The following is an 18,366-nucleotide window of genomic DNA, read 5'->3' as shown; positions in this document are numbered from 1 at the left end:
ACTACAACAAGAAGACACAAACTACAGAGCTACAAATTACAACTATAAGATGCAAACAACCACAAAGTGACACAAAAAAACTGCAAAGAGACAAAACAGCTGCAAAGAAACACCAACAGCTGCCAAAGACACAAGCCACTACAAAAAGTCAAACCAGCTGTCTATCTTAGTGTGCTCCTCCATACAAGCGATGGGGGCATTTTTACATATCTGTGTGCAAAAGCTGACTGGCTAATAATTCACTTAATGGATAGAGAGAAGTGTGTTTGAACACAGTTTGATACAACACAGGTTGACAATAATAACCATACAATAGAGTCTCTTTGAAAAGCAATTTAATTCAGTTTAACATTTCCCATGGCTTGTAAAAAAACAAAAGTCTGACCACAGCTCAGAGTTTAAATTGCCACTTAAACTACAGAGCATATAAGAGATGGTAACGATTTAAAACTCCAGACGTCCGGATATAAAAATGAAAAAAAAATTATAAAAACAACAGATAAAAACCCGGAAATACAGTAATATGTGACATTATAAAAGCTTTGTGATGGTTTTCAGAATATTTTCTTTATCCTTTATGGTGCTTAGTGGCTGTGCTGCATTACAGTACCTGTAGTGAATGGGCTCAGTTGTTCCTCATGTTTTCTTCTTCTGTTTAAAACAAGTGCCTCGTGAAGCAGACAGATGGCTATTACAGCTACTTTGAAATAGAAAATGAGATGAGGCTTTAAAATGGTTGCATTTCCAAAAATGATAGAGTTAAGAGGACACAAAATTAACTTTAGCAACATAATTAGAAAAGCCAATATGTTTTCTGTGTAAACGTAATTTTCTTCTATGAATAATTTGTCTTTTACTGAGCATATTATTCCGTTTTGAGAGCCTATGAAAAATCCCTCTGGCATTTTGTTGTATAACCATTGACAATGAAAAATAAGTGGCTAGCCATGTGTATGCCTTGTATCAAAGCCTTGGAAAAAAGTACAAAAAGCCACTATATATATATATATATAAATATAAATATATACAAAACAGTTGATCCATCAAGGAGGGTATGAATACAAGTTTGTGACATCTGTTCCACGAACTGAAATACATTTCTAGGGAAACTCTCTTACAAGCCAAATTCAAATATGTATCACACCTCGAGCACTGAGACAAAATATTAGAAATGCATGGGATGCACTCAGAATGGTACTGTGTGAGGAAGGAACAAAGATATGGGATGGAAACAAAGTGCTACAGTAATTGTGTGTATTCTCTTCCTGCAGATTTAGGCAAAGAAAATGAAAGAAAAAAAACAGAAGAGGCCAGAATTAATCAAGGAGAAGAACATACAGATTGTGATTCTTTTCACCTCTCCTGGGCTGTTTGAAAAAGCACAAAAGGAATAAAACACTGAGAAAAAAGTGGCAAGACCAAAATAGGAGACGGTAAAATAGCAATGAATCGGCATTCGCAAGCAAAAAGAATGATGCAATAAAAATGTGCTGCTGGTGTGTCTGTGCAGGCCTCAGTTCCAGCGGGGCCCTAAGAAAGAAATTGCTGGGTTTTGCTCACAAGTATAGTAGAAATGTGTGTGGTTAAATCTATCTAAAGGCAACTCCTGTATTCCATCTTGTGGTCAGATTTAATAACTTTGGGTCATGGTCTTTGGCTTTCTGTCATCTCCATATAGTCTATTTGCTTCAATTCCCCCTGCACCTCTAGGTCTCTACCATGGACCTTTGACAGGTGGGCCCTTGGGGCTGTACTCCACTTGATGGCTCATACAGTCTCCGGGATTACAGCGGCCATCATTTCCCTTTGAACCAGTCTGTCCAGGAGGGCCTGGGATTCCAGGAACACCCTGCTGGCCAACAGGACCAGGGGGTCCCATCTTACCATAGCCTGGGGGTCCTGGAACACCTGGAGGGATAAGGGAAATAAATGCAAAGTAATAATCTTGCTACCATCTCCAAAGCTGGAATATCAGCAGGGCAAAGTAGGCAACTGCGTCCCAGATTTATATCGTATCATTAGAGTCTACGTGCTCTGAAAAGTCATAAATTTGTACAAATTTTGCACCACAGATGTATATTGTTGATTGGTAATCCATCCTGGAGCCCCGTCTTCTAAACTGGACTGTATACTGAGCCCATTTTTTTAAAGTTTTATGAAATTGTTTTAATTTTGTGGTTGTTGTATCATTAAGACACTGAAATCCTAGTTAAAAGTAATTGTGAGTGACATCTTTTGAGTCTGCCGCCACAGAAACCTGGAGAAGCTGCCAAATATTCATATCTAAGAAGCTTGAAGAAATGAGTTTTTGACATTTTTGTTTGAAACAAAAATGACTCATTTATGAAAACTGTTTATATTTAAATGTAAAGGGTTTGTCATAGGAGCCCTCAAGAGGATAATCAGACTAAAAGTATCCCTTCCCTGGTTCTAAACCCTAAAAGGAAAATGTTCAGAAAGACTAAGTTAAATATTAAAGAGAGAGAAAAAAAGCTTGTCTTCTTTCTGGCCAAGAGTTAGATGGTGTCCTGTTAAAATATAAAGCTACAGCCAGCAGTCGTTTGGTGTTTTTGTATAGATTAAACAGATGAGGTAGAATGTGTTAGTTATTGAGTTTTAAAAGTGCTGGTATTCATTTATGTATTCTTTTTTTTCCCTTAGGACAAAGTCAAGCAAATCACTTCTCTCCAGGCTTTATATGAAGCTAAAATTATCAGCCGTTGGCTGTAGTTTCCTATTTAGCATAAGAACATTAGGGTGGCATCAATCTTCTCATTAAACTCTCAGGGGAAATAAAGAAAAGAAGAAAAAGCTAATTACCCAAAATGTGAAGTTCCTCCTTTAAAGGTTTATTTTAGTCTGTAATACAACTTTCATCAGTAAAGTGTTGCCATTTGGCACAGCTGCACAAATACAGTGTAGATTAATGATTAATGATTTTAATCATCGGCAGTATGACTAAGTGACACACCAAATCAGAAAATGTGTAAAAACACCAATAAGCATCATCTATAATAGATGATGGGATTACCATGTCTGTTCTCATGAATGAAGCATGAACAAATATTAAAGTCCAACTTTGCTCATTCTATTTGAGCACAGTTGCTTTTTCAAACCACATCAAAATATCTGCAGCATGTAAAGTGCAGATGTCAATTGCCAATGCTGTCCGAACTCCAAGATGATGAAGGACTGTCAGATGCCGATTTGGCTGGAATGAATTGGGCTGGAACTTTTGATTAAAATCTGTTAAGAATTATTTAAAAAATCACTTTTATCAAACTGGCAATTTACTAACGAACAACATATGCTACCATTCAATAATTAGCATCATTTATGTAAGTTCAGCCAATTCTCGGTTCACAATCAGGTGTAGTTTGCGATTTTGCATACGCTTTAGAATTCTAGTAGAAGATTCTTGAAGGTGTAAGTGCCTCAAAATATGTGACGGGAGAAATAACTAACATATTGCAATGCTTAAATGCCTAAATTTAAAATCAATATTCATGGTGAAATCAGCCACAAATTGTTAATAATTAGTTAGAGGTTTAAGCATAAACTAGGTCAAACCTCAATATGGTTGAAATCTGATAGCATAACATTTCACAACCCAATGGACTTAGTGCCATATATCTGCCACTGACTGTACTACCCACTGATTCATGATACATTACCTGGTGCTCCTGGAGGTCCTACATCTCCCATCTCTCCAACACCCTTATCTCCTTTATCTCCCTGTGGTCCTCGAGGTCCTACAGAAAGGGAGTCACACATTCTGACCACACTGTTGCTTAAGAGTTTACATTCAGCTAATGATGACACTTAACATAATTTTCATGTTGGTATGAGTGAAAAGGTTCACCTGGGGGTCCTGTTGCTCCAGGCCGGCCTTGTCTGCCAAGGTGTCCTGGAATACCAGGAGCACCGGGAGCGCCAGGATTACCCGGAGCTCCGTCTTTCCCTGGGGGCCCAGGCCGACCTGGAGATGCCACCATCTCTACTGGCATCTGCATGCGAGACATGTAGTAGGCCATTCTCTCTGGGGAGACAAAACAAGCAATAACACAAAAATGATTCCACAGAGCGGTGGTGTCCCAAAGGAAAATGGAACCAGTCTTTGAAACAAAGATATGCATCTGAAGAGAAAATACCGCTGTGGTGTAGAAACTGTGGCATAATACACAGTAAACATTCTGACAACAATGTGCATTTGCACATGCTCTCACCATCAAAGATCTTTATGACCTGTTGGCGAATAAAGTTCCTGATTTCATCGTAATTGATGACGGCCTATTTAAGAAGAGCCAGAGAAAGAGAAAAACAAACGAGCAAACATTAATCAAGGTAGATAATTAAAAAATTCATTATTTACTGGAACAGATGGAGGTAGTGAGTGCCTGTGGCCACTGTACTCATTTCTTCTTACAACCAGGCTGACTACAGCATGATTTAGAGCTGATTAAAAGTTTAAAATGAAATTCAAACAAAACAGGCTACAGTGCTGTGATTATAATTAAACTGTATCTCACGTCATTTCCTGGTGACCCTGGAGGACCAGGAGGCCCTGGGAGGCCATCTGAGCCCGCGTTACCCCTCTCTCCTCTGGGTCCAGCTGGGCCAATCATGGGTTGTGCCTCCTTACCATGATACCCTCCACCACCAGGGGGTCCCGGTCGACCTCTCTCCCCTGGTGGACCCCTCTGACCGGCGGCCCCTGGCTCACCCTGGGAGACAGACGAGGTAGGAGTCATGGTTAGCTGGCAGAGCCTATCTTTGTATGACTTTATACATCAAGCCTATTGCACTGTCATCCCTGATTATAAGGATGTATCCTTGCTTAAATCTCACCATTATGGATCTGCAGTGAAGAACCACTTTGCTATTAATAATCATTGGCCTCACTTCCAAGAAATTGTTTCAGAAATACATTTAGTTGCTTTTTTTGCCAAGAGTTAGATGAGTAGATACTCTGATGTCCTTATGCTAGATAGTCTGCACTCATACAGTGCCTTTTAACCTTAATTAGATTCTATTAAAGGACTGTGTCTCTCATTTATCTATTCACACACACTGACTGGCTGCCATGCAAGACTCCTGCCTGCCATTAGGGGGTCATGTAGTTTCCATGTCTTGCCTAACTGTACACATGGTAACCATAGGAACCAAATCATAGTATTCAGAATACTAATTCTGTAGTATATTAAAAACAAAAAGATCACTGCCAGTCTTGAAATTAAATAAAATTGGATTTTGAATAGTTTTTGATGTTGACAATTCAACTTTGTGTCGTAGTGCTAGAAAATGTAACACTTAAGTTATGTGGGACAATTACACAGTTGTTTTTTTTAAATGAAGTTCACATTGCAAGATGAAGTATTTTTGGAAAAGTAAATTGCCTGCCTTAAAAATGAAAACTGATTCAATAAGATGATTAGTTTAAACAACTTTTAATCTCATGTTTGGATGACTTAGGATATCAATACAAGTTTGTTGGTTTTACTAGTCATTTATCTATCACAAAAAAAAGTAAATTATTAAGTTCGTCGGGCAGTTTTATGAGATTCACCCCCAATGTATTATATTAAGCTGAGAGAAATTCATATATATATGCAAAAACTTGGTTTGCCTAACTTAACTCCACATTTTAAGGTTACAGAATATTTTAAATCTAGTTGTTTTAAAGAAGACTTTGGCTGAGAATTGAACCACCAACATTTCAATCAGTGTGTAATCTCCACTGTCACATGAACCACAGGAGCTTAGATTAGCTCAGTATAAAGAAATGGAAAGAGATAGCTTGGTTTGGTTTAAAAAGCAGTAATACTCAGACTACTGAAACCTATGAAGCTGACTTATTAACACCTTGTATCTTGTTTGCTTAATAAGAACCAAATACTTGCTGTCGGTCTTTGCACTAAGCTAAAGTAACTCTTTTCTCCTGGCTGTAATTTTATGTTTCAATCTAACTCTGATTAACTATTACATTCTTCATCCTATTAAATAATAGATTTATCAAAATATAATTATTTGGCTAATTTAAGAAGCACACAGTAAGAAGACTATTATCAACCTGTATTTCAAAGACGAAGCAAACAGCTTTTTGGCCACATCGACATCACAGCACTTACCAATCAGGTTGTGTAAATGCACTCAAAAGCAGCCCTGCTACATTAGCGACAGTGATTTATCGAGGACGAAGCAGCTCATAATGGACGTCTAATGTTTACACGTCACCGACAGACAAGCGACTCTTGAAATAGAGAGGAGCAAGAAGAATAGAGGAGTCCGTTCTTGTCTTTCTCCTCTGTTCTCCTCCTCTGTGCTGCTAAAACCCTGACAATGCCGTCCTGTCAGTGTGACAAATAGCCTCATCTAGCATCTCCCCTCTTGCTTAATAGCATTATCCCAGAGGCAGAAGAATAACTTTATCACTGTACCCACCTACTGTAAGCCTGTAGCTAAGGAGAGATCCAACAGGCTATATAGCTGCAGAGGGTTAGCAGGCGGCTGGCTGCCAGCTTGTAGGAGGGGGTGAAGTGAGGTAAGGAGGAAGGAGGGTATCAGTGAGGGGGTCGGGGGGTCAGTGAACTGATGACTGTGTTAAGTGCGGGTGCTGAACGGGCAGAAATAGGGGGAGCAAGCGTGTTCAGCACCACAGTGTGCTGGCATAAGTCTCCCTGGGCTAAAGGGAGCAGGGAAAGAGTGCATCTCACTGCGTTCAGATGGTCTGCAGATGTAATGGATGGTTGATGCTCAGCTTGATGACAGACACACACACACACACACACACACACACTGGTGCATGTGAATCACGCTGACTCGGCTCTTACCTTTTGACCTGGCTGCCCGTTTTCCCCTGGTAGGCCTGCTGCTCCCTTTCAAAACAAAGAAATATCCATCACAGAATAAAATGTACACATCAACACATCCATCTCTCTCCATTATCTTTTAAAGAGGACAAACACCCCACACCCAGACATTACTCACATCTTTACCAGCAGCACCGTCACTGCCAGGCTCTCCCTTAAAGACAAAGTCGAAGCAGAAGAAAAGGTTAAGTGTGACAAGCTGTCAGACTAGCAGTTCGAATGACGTTCAATTAAACTTCATTTGTTTTGGGGGGGGGGGGGGGGGGGGGGGTTCAAGTTAAAAACTACTAACCATAATTCCTGGGTGCCCAGGTGGTCCTGGAGGTCCTACCATCCCTGGGAGGCCTCTCTCTCCACCCTGGCCCTTATCTCCTTTTATACCCTAGAGATGAAACGAAGATGAAGAAGACTGTGTTCTATTGTTTGCACTTTTGGCAGCAGGAGAGAATTTCAATTGTGTCTTGTTCCACCATCTTTCACACTCATATACACCAACAACAAATGGTCAAAACAGCTTATTTTTAACACTTTCTACAGGCACATTAACTTTACTTTATATATCTGTATCACTATTCATTTTTTTCTGTATGTGCAGACTCATATTTGTTTTGTGGAGTCATAATTAATGTTGATATTATTTTCTCGCCTCTGCAATCACTTGTTTATTTTTCTCTTAATCTTTCTTTTGGATGTGGAAACAACAACCCATTCTCCCTCTTGGATTGTCGTAGATTCAGTTAATTAACTGTAATCATTCATGTCTTGTTTATTGAAAATACAATGATGATGACATGTTTGAGAGATTCTCTCTTACCACTCCTGATGGACCAGGAGGTCCAGGAGGTCCAGCAGGACCTGTAGAACCCTGATGGGAAAAGCAAACACATTGCTCAAGTTTAACATGGTAACACACGATAGCAAGGAATCATTAATGTATAAGATCAAAAGGGAAGTGAACTTACAATGTGGCCGGGGGGTCCAGGTCGTCCCTGAGTTCCTGGGGTACCAGGATCACCCTGAAAAGGTCACAGATGAACCTTTAGGTATCTCTAGGGTTACCCTCTTGCTTTGAGCTTGTATGCAGGGATTATCAATTTGCTATCTGATCTTTAGCCAAATCGAGTAAGGTAACTGATGGAAAGCAAAATACTCACTTCATGCCCTGGTCTGCCAGGTGCTCCCGGAGGACCTACAGGTCCAGCTTCACCCTGAAGGATGAGAAAGTAAGCAAAAGGAAATAGATGAGGCATGAGAAGAATGCATCACTCTGCTAGTGGAGATTCAAAACAACAATGTAGCTAAGCGATAAAACCTTTGGCCTCATGCATAAGCAAGAGATGGTAACGGTAACTACAAAATCGCATAAACATAGCGTGATGGTAAGGCAGTGAGTCCTTGGCTAACCTTTTGTCCGGGGAAGCCAACATGACCAGTTTTTCCTTTGAATCCCTGAGGACAGACATCAAAGAGAATGAGACTGGTACAGTACAAAAATTCACAAAGTTGAGGCTGCCGAAAGAAGAGGCAGACGGGTCTTTGAAATCCTGAACACCTGCTCTTGGGTAGAACACAAACTGAGAGCGCAAGAGAGAGAAATAAAAAAAAAAAGAAAGAGAGGGAGGGAGAGGCGGCTACTCGTGTCATCTCTGAGGCTGACTAAAGCGTGCGAATATCACCGTCTCGGCTGTGTCGAGATACAAGACAGAAAGTTAGGAAGACCTTAGGAGAAGATAGGAAGCTTAGGTGGATCAGATGGGGTCACATTACCTGGCAACATCTACAACATTAACAAGCCTCAGTAATGACTGCACATACTAATGCAGTGTTCCAGCATGGGGGGTGAGTGAAATATCATGTTAATTTGCATAGGGTGCTACTAGTGGAACTTTACAGAGGTCAAGAATCAAGATTATCACACGTGTCTTTAAAGTTTTTCATGCATGCATTAATTGAATATTTAAAACAAGTCACAATATTAGGAGCACAAACAATTTGCCTGCCTTTGTCAATCTCCATAAAGAGCAGTGAATAGGCTTTTAATGAAAAAGGGTTAGTCATGCAGGCTGATTTGCATATTAGCTTGCTGCTTGTCAAACTGAGGGTGAGCCATGGCAATGCAATTGTAATGCATTGTATAAAAAGCCTGCCTAATCCACTGCAAATACCAAAACAAGTTGAAGTATATAGAAGTAATGAAAATTTACAGTTACTGTATCTCTAAGTTACTGAATGGTTTAACAAGAAACTGTACTTAGGTTTAGAGCTAATTGCTAATGCATCTTATGTTAAAATGCTGATATGCTAACATGGGTTAGTTTTAGGGTAGTTTTTATCATACGCAACTGTCAATGTATACTATTGGAAATCAGTAATACAGAAATAGCCAAGGTTAAACTGATATAAGTGATATAACTAATTCATAAAAACACATAAATATTGATTAGAATTACTGACATTATGGTAAGAGCTGAATTAGAAAGCATTTGGTTATCCTGATGTATGCAGTATATTTATCATGTCTAATGCATGTTGTTTTCTACACTGGAACAAGAATCAAATCTGATGATGTAAATGTCAGAGGTGAGACTCACTGGGATTCCTCGTGGTCCTGCTGGGCCTGGAGGGCCCGTCTCTCCCTGGCGGTGAAAAAAAAAATAGCCAATGTTAACCCTTGAGGCGCCACAGTTTTTTCAATAAAATATTCAGTTTTGATATCACTTTTTCAAAAGGTTGTGACTTGAAAATGATTAGAGATAAAGGCATACTGTAAATGAGTAAAATCATCAGTATGATCCAAAGTTTGTGATGGGAGTAAGTTCACTCATCTAATTTGCATATTATGACGTCACCAGGCGGCGGACATATGGATTACATAACTTTCACAGATGTTTATCGATCAAGATGGCATTGCTTGGCTCAGAATTTGTCAGATTCCTGTCTCCACTATACCCAGCAGGCTCATCTAAATGTCTGATCCACTTGTGACACTGTTCCTCATCTCTCAAGCAAACCCAGCCATCATCACCGTCATTTACGGCGGGGCCGTGAACGCCACTGCGGCCTCCGCCGCTATTATCAGTGCATTTTCTCCCGCGTCTGCCTCTATTTCCGCGGTTTTTTGCATCCCCGCTACCCACCTCACTATTAGCGGTGTTTTGAGCACCCCTGCTACACCCACCACGCCACCCTGGACACGTTGAAGCAAAGCATCGGCTCCAGTATGTGCTGCTTGTGGACTATCATGGCGCACGGACTCGCTGCCGTTACGCACAGACGCAGCGTTACTTTCTGTCTCACTGGACGACTGAACATCTTCATCAGAGGGTGAATATTCCTCTTCAGAATCTGAGTCAGCCATTACTTGACGAAGTACTTTGTCAACAGTGAACAAACCTCTCAGAATGGTCAGTTTTCTCGCGCTGTCGTGCGCTCTGCTGCGCTCCGACTACGACCCTCGTCTCCTCGACCGGGAGGCGGTTTTCAAACTCTATAAACTCCAAAACTTTGAATGAAAACACGTCCACAAATGATGCTCAGATTGAAGTTCCAGATGTCCGCCATCTCCTCGTGTAAAGTAGTAACCATATGAGGCACCATATTTGCCGCTATAGCTTGTTATGTTCAGCGATGTAGCTTGTCGCAATATTGCGACTTTGGCGCTTAAAGGGTTAAAGGTCAATTATTGTATGCATGTTTCTAACTATACTCTCTATAGCTTTAATGCAGTGTGTTTGGATATTCTGCATGTGTGTGGGCACACCCATGTGATCCATGTGTGAGACTTACCCGCAGTCCTGGTTTCCCATCTTTTCCATCTATTCCTTCAATGCCCGGGGGGCCCTTTTCATTACAAACAGTGGAGAGGAGAGTGCAGATGAGGACTCAATATAGCATACAGTTCACAGATATGTCAGCGTGGGTGAAACTACATCACTATTATACAAAAATAACACATGTACCATCAACCCTGGGGAGCCGGGTGAGCCGGGGGGTCCGGTTGATCCCTGAGAGCCTTGAGCACCATCGTTGCCCTTCGGAAGGAGAAATTTTCAGTCCAACACATGATGACTTCAGATGCAAAGAAAATCAGAAACCGCCAAATGTATGATTTGTACTTACTTTTTCACCTTTGAGCCCAGAAAGTCCTTCCCTTCCAGGTTTGCCCGCCGGTCCCGGAGGACCCTAAAGTCACACACAGTATACAAAGTCAAGGCAAATGTTCCAAAGACAAAAACTAGGAATAGAGGAGTTAAAGCATGTACATACTGGGGGTCCTGGGAATCCTGGCTGTCCTTGGAAACCCTTGGAATAAAAACAGTAACATGAATGTGTTTAATTTATTTCTATAGCTACATTTTTCTATTATGTAAATGTGTGATATGTGTTAAAGATACCTGATCCCCTTTGGCACCAACAGGCCCCGCTGGTCCCGTGTCTCCTTTAATGCCCTGCAGACACAGAACTTTATTAAACTTTGAAATGATAAATGAAGAAGCCAAAGTATAAATATTGCAGAGCCAAATTTATGATAAAGCACTGACCGGTGAGCCAGCTTGTCCTTGATACCCGGGGTTACCAGGGGGACCCTGTCAAAGGGAAGGAAATGTTAGCCATTAATATACAACACAAGCTGCAGACTCATTTTGTCTGTTGGCGCAGTGGCTTACTGATTCTCCTTTCTGACCACTGCTTCCTGGGCTTCCACGTTCGCCCTTCAGTCCCTGACAAATACAGAGAGGCAGTGAATCAGTGTCAGCTCGCATGTCAGTGTGACCCCCCCATGCATCCATGAAAGCTGCCAGTTCCATAGTTCCTTTATAATGAGGCTGGGAGTGTGACTTACAGGCAGTCCAGGCGGCCCCATGGTTCCCGGATACCCAGGTGTCCCTGGAGGGCCCTGAGGAAAAGATCCCACAATCAATCAAACGGAGAAACCAATTATTTTTCTACATGTCATAATTTCAAGGAAACTGATTGTCAGATACTTACCTGCTCGCCCTTCAGTCCGGGGAGGCCATTTGACCCTCGCTCACCCTGCTGACCCTGCAGATGACAGGAGCGAGGAAAGATTAGAAAATGAAGGAGAGGATGTCTGCAAGAGAAGCCCCTCTAGGGGAAATAAAAAAGGACATGCTAAGTCAATATCAGAGAGAGGAAACAGCTAACTGGCTTGGATCACCTCCCCGTGGGACTGCCTATATTTGATTTTGTCCTCTGCTCTACACCTCTATGAGGCTTCAGGGTAGTGATTTAGGTCTGGGATATTGATACCCAGAGGCAAAAACACTGGCTTCTCAGTCCAGCTGGTTCAGCTTTTATTTATTTCCCAGCACAAATGATACTTTCAAATGTTGCTTCCCTCTTGTTTATTCAGTTTGCAGAATCAGTGACTCACTAAAGCTTTCAGACCCTGCCCCATCACGTAACACACAAAAATCTAACAAATTAAACATAAAAAACTAACTAGAAAATTAAAACAGTTACTAAGGAACTAAATATTGTGATCATATTACAGAAGGACTTCATCGTGTTTTGTTGGAAACATGTATTTCATAGTCTATTGACTGAGAACTGAGTAATACTGTTTTGATGTAAATATTAATATGCACATCTAAGTGTGATCTGTTTCCTAGCAACGGCTCATGTTCTGGAAGGACAGATATAAAAGTTTTTTGAAAAATGAGTGAATAAAAAAATATCATAGAAAGCTGGAGATCTGGAGTCTCATTTGCAAATGATCTGTGTAGCAGTATGAATTGTCTTTCATAATAAATCAATAAACTGCACGACAATAAATAGTAAGAATATTACTGTGAAATGTAAGTTTTAATAGTATGATTGCTTATTAGTGAGTGTTTTTGGAAGGGATATAATTTAGAAAAAGTAATTACTAACTAATCATCTTGGGGACAAACTAAGTGGTAGCTGATCATTGTGAGGAGCTTCCTCAATGCTGAATATGAGTAACATATTCAGCAGCAGGGCAACACTTCTCTCCCTCTCTCTCACAAATAGTACAAACAGACACACCACAGCACGCAGCAGAAGCTAACACCTGCTATGAAGTGCCACTATGCTCCAAATGGATTCCATGCAGCGCTCACATGGCTCACCCATTTTGCATCTCTATTCTCCCAAAACAATAAATCTGTATGAGGAGAAGGGGAGGGCCATCTGCACAGCAGTCCCGCTCTCCATCACTTAGACTGGAGAATAATTGAACAACTGGAGAAAGAGACAACCAAATCGTTTCCTCATCTGAAATAACTTTCATTAAAGAGCCATGCAGTGAGGCTGGGGGATGGAGAGATGGCAAAGATGGAATTATCAAGGGCGACCTGATTCAAAAATGAGATGAAGGAAAAAGAGAAAAGAAAGCGAAGTCGAAGATATGAAAACTTTGGTGGGAAGTAACTGAGTACACTTATTCAAAAACACTTATTCGTGTGCTGTACTCAGATACACTTCTAAGGTACCTGTGTAATACCTGAGTGTTTCCTTTATGTGCTGTTTTATACTGCTATTCCACAACATTTCTGAGAAAAATAGTGCAATTTTTACTTCACAACATTTAATATTTAATGAAAAAACATAAGACAGGCTTCTAAGATGCAGTATGCTGTTAAAAGCCATGATTGTTAACTTTGTGACCACTGAGAAAAAAGCAATGTGTAGCCAGGGCCTCTTGTCATGCTTCAGATGTGTAGGAGTTGTTTGCACTTACTTACCAAAGAGTCATTTCCCTGCAAAACTTGTCAGATAATATCACAAAAAAATAACAACTTGTAGCCCAAAGAGTGACATTTTCACATATTTGACAGAAGAACGAAGACTAGAAAAAAGTTTTTTAAAAATGATCACAAAATTGTGTAACAAAACTTCTTCCTTCTTTTCTGCTCCATTAATCATCTCATGGTCCCTCCAATATATATTGGAGCCTTTTGGAAAAGACCTAACACTGAAGCTGGAAGCTACTGGACCAACCTATCTACATGTGTACAAGCTAGTTAAGATTTAAACTAAACAATGCATTGTAGTTAATTATACTTCTGCATTAGAATTAACAATCAAGCACAATCAAATTCAGTAATATATCAGCAACACAGGCCATTTTCTTTGCAGAAACAGTTATTTTAGTTTGATACTTTAACTCCATTTAACTGATAATACCTCTATACTTGCATTTAACTAGGACTTTTAGTATTTCAATATTAATACACTTGTAAACATATTTGCAATTTCTTATTTAATTAATTAAAAAAGAATTATTAAAATGTGAAAATGTGAACTCAACTTACAGGTAAACCAGATGGGCCCTGAGGACCTGGGAAACCAGGAGGTCCCTGTGGACAGAGAGGAGCACTTTAAAACACTTGGGGCAAGTAGAACTAACTGATGACCATAAAATCTATTTGCACCTCCAGTTAAAGCAGGTTTCAATTTGTTCCTGACAATTAGGCAAATACCACACCAGGAATCGCAACAGAGAGCTAGTGTGTGTGTGAATCAGCATTTAAGAGGTTTTGGACCACATTAGTACAATATTCTCAGAGACACCAGCAGGGGGCTCTGTGAGCTCATGCAGAGTGGCAATGAGCTCCTATCAAGTCACTTCATATCTAAGCTTTGAGACAAAAACCCAAAGGTGCTGTCCTAAAATAATGATAACAAAAAAGAAACGAAGCTTTTCTCTCACCAAAATATTGGCAAGTTAATGTAAGGCAGTGATTAGAATGCACTTTATAGTTTTTGAACATTTTCTGTAGATAACAGATTGCTCAGAGTGTAAGTTGGAAAAAGATGTCATCAAAAGTACTGGAAAACTTTTTCTTAGAATCTGTAGTCACAGATTTCACAGTCCAACATGACAGTTTTTCCAGTGAGATGATTATCAGGGAAATATATGAGGTTTCTCTGTGAAAAATAAAAGTCTGCTAAAGCTAAGCTCTCTGGAATGGTTCAACAAATGAGTGATATGTTGCTGAATATTAGTTTAGATGAAGCCTTACCATGTTTCCTGGTGTTCCAGATTTACCCCTTTCTCCGGGTGTACCCTGAAGTACAGATGAAAGGTGAAACGTGATCCTAATCTCTGTAAAGTCATTTGGACTGCATATTTGAATAAAGGCGGCCGCACATAAACCCTCATAACAAATTAACAGCATGCACAGGAAGACACGCAGACTCACTGGCTCTCCTTTTACTCCTGGTGATCCAGGCATTCCTGGAACTCCAGGTTGTCCTGTGCAGGACTGATCTCCCTGTTAGGTAAAGAAAAAGCATACCAGGAAATGTGTCCACATGTCTGTCATAGTGTACACGTATGTATATGTCTTTGTATCTATCCTTAACATGTCACTGATTTCGACTGACCACTGCTTGTGTTGCCTGTTCCCTCTGCAGTCTCTCTAAACACTGCGAGCAGACAAGAAAATAAGTTATCGTTGCAATGTTTCACTGTCACACTGAGAGCGAGTCACATCAATGCATGCACGCTCGAAGACAATGCAAAATGAGGGACTGTCATTTTGCATTCATCAAAGCAGCACAACAAACCCGGTGACTGTACTATTAGTAATGTTTCATATGATTCTGAGCTTAGAGAATCATACAGTGAGACTGAAAATATTCCAGCAGCAAAGTCCCCCCAAGTCTCACCCTGTCACAGCCGTCCAAAGGGGTTGCACCAGGCTTGCCCTGGTCTCCCTTTTCTCCCTTGGCACCAGCCATGCCTGGCACCCCTGGCAACCCTTGGGAACAGCCCCCTTCACAGCCCTCCTGTTTTATACACATAGAAACACGCATACATATATATATGTATATATACACACAAACACACTGATCAACAGTTTTCAAGGAAAAAACTGGCAAAGCAAAAAGCACGATCCCCAGTCCCCAATCCCTAGAGTGCACCATTTTAGTAATGAACTCACATCATCGTCTCCTCCAGTTGAATCCTGAGGCAAAAGTCCAGCGGGGTTCTGCTGAAGGGGCAAGGAAATGGAAATCAAACTAACATCCATTAAAGAATTTATGGCATCAAAGGTTTCCCAATGTTTTTATGCTGTAATGAAGTATGATTTCTTCAATGACTACACAAGTCCACAAAGACATGAATCCGTAATAAGGATCGGACTAAAATAAGATGCAATTCCTTTTCCTTGAGTTTAGCATCATTTATTGTCACGTGCAATTAGATGGAACATGAGTTCTTTGTGACAAACACAACAAATACACTTAGTCCTGGTTGAGGCCTACATACCAGTTGAGACAAGGCTAGAACAGGGTATTCACATGGTCAAATAAGAAAATTAAGTATGTTCCACAGTGTTAGTATATGGACAGTTTATTCCTCCTTGCAATGTGTGGATGTGCTGTGGAAGAAATAGAGGAACTCACAAAAAATGCTTTGTTTTCTCTTTGGTAAATTTCCATATTTGAAGCTGGCAGTAGTTTTCCACACTTTCAGTCTCACTGACACCCACAAAGTGTTTTGTTTTTTTTTTTTTTTTAAATTTATAATTATTTCACACATAAACTGTGAAATAGTGAACTGTAGAAGTTAGAACATAGTGTAGTCATAAGTAATAATGGAGCCTAGCAAGAGACCTTTGTCACAGCAGACATTTCAGGTTGTTAAAGTAAGAGAAGCAGAGTTCTTACTAATAACATTAATGATCATTCTGTTCGTTTTAAGTGTGCCAGGAAGACACACCATAAAACCTGCATTGACAATGTCAGTGCCCAGTCACTCATTCCAGTTACACCTGAGTTTGTCAAGTTAAATTTTTTTCTGTGACAAAGGTCTGTTACTCTGACTTGAGAAACAAACACACCACTTTCCAATACCAACTTTATCTACTTAGCTGATTCAAATGATCTAATATTTTCTCTGAACTTTGTTGTCAGGGATGAAATCATAGAAAGCTCTAAATACCAGGAACAAAGTGCCACAATCTTTCTAAACAATGTGTCTGTGCAGCACAGTGTCAAAACAAAACAGATTACAAAGGCGACACAAGATTTTTCAAACCAGAGGCCAGTAGAGGACAGAAGTTTTGTTAATATCACAGTACTTTGTCTGCATCACTATATGTTTTCGCCAGTCAATCACCGAAGTAATAAAGGGACAGATGGCCATTCATGGCCAACTCGGAGTCATCAGAAAGGGAGGAAGGCAGAGCGACCACACAAAACCCCTGCTGCCACAGAGAGAACATATCTCACATTATGATGATATTAAAAAAGACAACAAAAGCTGTTTTCAGCAACCATGCAGCTCCAATTAAGTTCTGTCAAGAGATCAATTTTGTACCAGAAAAGGTTAAAATTCTGAGGGCTGACTATGGCGATACGAAGAGCAGAAACAGAACTGTCTCTGACCACACATACTACCTAAACAAACCACAACTGCATTTTCACAAAAATAACAGATGCCACAATGAAGTTGCACAATGAAGCTGTGAAACACAACTGATAATTCCACAAAATCCAACCGCATTTACTGTGAAAGGCTGTCAGCTCCGTATCAAAGCGCTGGGACCCTTTCCACTGAGTCTGTCAATAGCACCTGGCCTGGCTTCAAAGTCATTACAAACCCATTTGACATTGTTCGAACTGGAGCCATCAGTGGGGAAGGCTACTTTACGCTGTACGCTATTGGCTGTTACACAAGCTAGAACGAGGCCATGTGCATTAGCACACTTGCTCAAAAGAAGGCTTTCTGTAATTATATGTCACAATGCAATGTTCACTTTTGCCACACTCTCAAGAGATCTGCAATTTCATAACTTTATGTGGTTTCTTAGAGTAACTTAGTGTTATGTTTTAAAGAGAATGTAGTTTGAGGGGTCATGAGAGGTATGCTGTTACTCTCAAAGACATAATACCTGCAGAAGCATGGAGGAAAGAGAGGTGCTGATTGGTTTTTATACCAATATTAAGACCAAACTAAATCTGTGAGTGTTGGGGTGTGTATGTGGATGACAGAGGGTGCCAACTTTTCCAATGCGGGTAATTCAGTAATAGGTCTGAGTTTATGCTGAAAATGTAAGTGCATTATTTCTTTTCTTCCCCCAAAGCATAAATGTGCATCTCCATTTTAGTATTGCTCTGTGTGAATAAATGTGCACCTTAATGTGCAAGCAATTTATGCCTTTCTGCAGAGATTTTCTGTAAAATCAGTTTCAAAAAGAGTAGGACCTCCCTTTCCCCCTTTAAACTACTACTTTAATTCCTGTATTGAAGGTGAAGCTCCCCTTGAGTGCTGGCTGGAGATCAGCATTGATGTTCCCCTAATGAAATTAAGCCATAAACAGAGTTGAAAGAAACAAAACTGACACCATATGCAGTTAGAAACCACAGATAACTTCACAACATTGCACCTTAATCCTCCACATTGAATTGGATCTTGCACTAACTGTACATATACCACGATACCTTTTAAAGATACAAACAGACCTGAAGCTAAATGAAAAACTGGCTAAAACTATCAATA

The 18,366-nt window shown here is 40.2% G+C and overlaps 1 protein-coding gene across 14 annotated transcripts in view; it reads right to left on the bottom strand.

The window, feature by feature from the left end:
• Positions 1–318: 318 nt before the first annotated feature.
• Positions 319–18,366, bottom strand: part of col16a1 (collagen, type XVI, alpha 1) — an 80,014-nt gene continuing 61,966 nt past the window's right edge. For 5 of the 14 annotated variants that reach the window (XM_023272910.3, XM_023272913.3, XM_023272917.3 and 2 more), the window contains 28 exons: positions 15,803–15,853; positions 15,528–15,647; positions 15,243–15,284; positions 15,059–15,130; positions 14,879–14,923; positions 14,168–14,212; positions 11,859–11,912; positions 11,713–11,766; positions 11,537–11,590; positions 11,411–11,455; positions 11,264–11,317; positions 11,136–11,171; positions 10,989–11,051; positions 10,829–10,900; positions 10,656–10,709; positions 9,461–9,505; positions 8,274–8,318; positions 8,024–8,077; positions 7,832–7,885; positions 7,684–7,734; positions 7,162–7,251; positions 6,988–7,023; positions 6,831–6,875; positions 4,530–4,724; positions 4,227–4,290; positions 3,863–4,039; positions 3,675–3,752; positions 319–1,908 (listed from right to left, as the gene is read on the bottom strand). In XM_023272910.3, the coding sequence (XP_023128678.2) occupies positions 1,715–1,908; positions 3,675–3,752; positions 3,863–4,039; positions 4,227–4,290; positions 4,530–4,724; positions 6,831–6,875; positions 6,988–7,023; positions 7,162–7,251; positions 7,684–7,734; positions 7,832–7,885; positions 8,024–8,077; positions 8,274–8,318; positions 9,461–9,505; positions 10,656–10,709; positions 10,829–10,900; positions 10,989–11,051; positions 11,136–11,171; positions 11,264–11,317; positions 11,411–11,455; positions 11,537–11,590; positions 11,713–11,766; positions 11,859–11,912; positions 14,168–14,212; positions 14,879–14,923; positions 15,059–15,130; positions 15,243–15,284; positions 15,528–15,647; positions 15,803–15,853 (1,989 nt within the window). In that variant the 3' untranslated portion in view covers positions 319–1,714. The remainder of the gene's footprint in view (positions 1,909–3,674; positions 3,753–3,862; positions 4,040–4,226; positions 4,291–4,529; positions 4,725–6,830; positions 6,876–6,987; positions 7,024–7,161; positions 7,252–7,683; positions 7,735–7,831; positions 7,886–8,023; positions 8,078–8,273; positions 8,319–9,460; positions 9,506–10,655; positions 10,710–10,828; positions 10,901–10,988; positions 11,052–11,135; positions 11,172–11,263; positions 11,318–11,410; positions 11,456–11,536; positions 11,591–11,712; positions 11,767–11,858; positions 11,913–14,167; positions 14,213–14,878; positions 14,924–15,058; positions 15,131–15,242; positions 15,285–15,527; positions 15,648–15,802; positions 15,854–18,366) is intronic. The other 9 variants (XM_023272912.3, XM_055018234.1, XM_035949407.2 and 6 more) reach the window with 4 other exon arrangements.

Source organism: Amphiprion ocellaris, chromosome 15 (genome assembly GCF_022539595.1).
Source record: "Amphiprion ocellaris isolate individual 3 ecotype Okinawa chromosome 15, ASM2253959v1, whole genome shotgun sequence".
In the NCBI taxonomy this organism is placed as follows: Eukaryota; Metazoa; Chordata; class Actinopteri; family Pomacentridae; genus Amphiprion; species Amphiprion ocellaris.
This window is presented reverse-complemented; position numbering and strand designations above follow the sequence as displayed.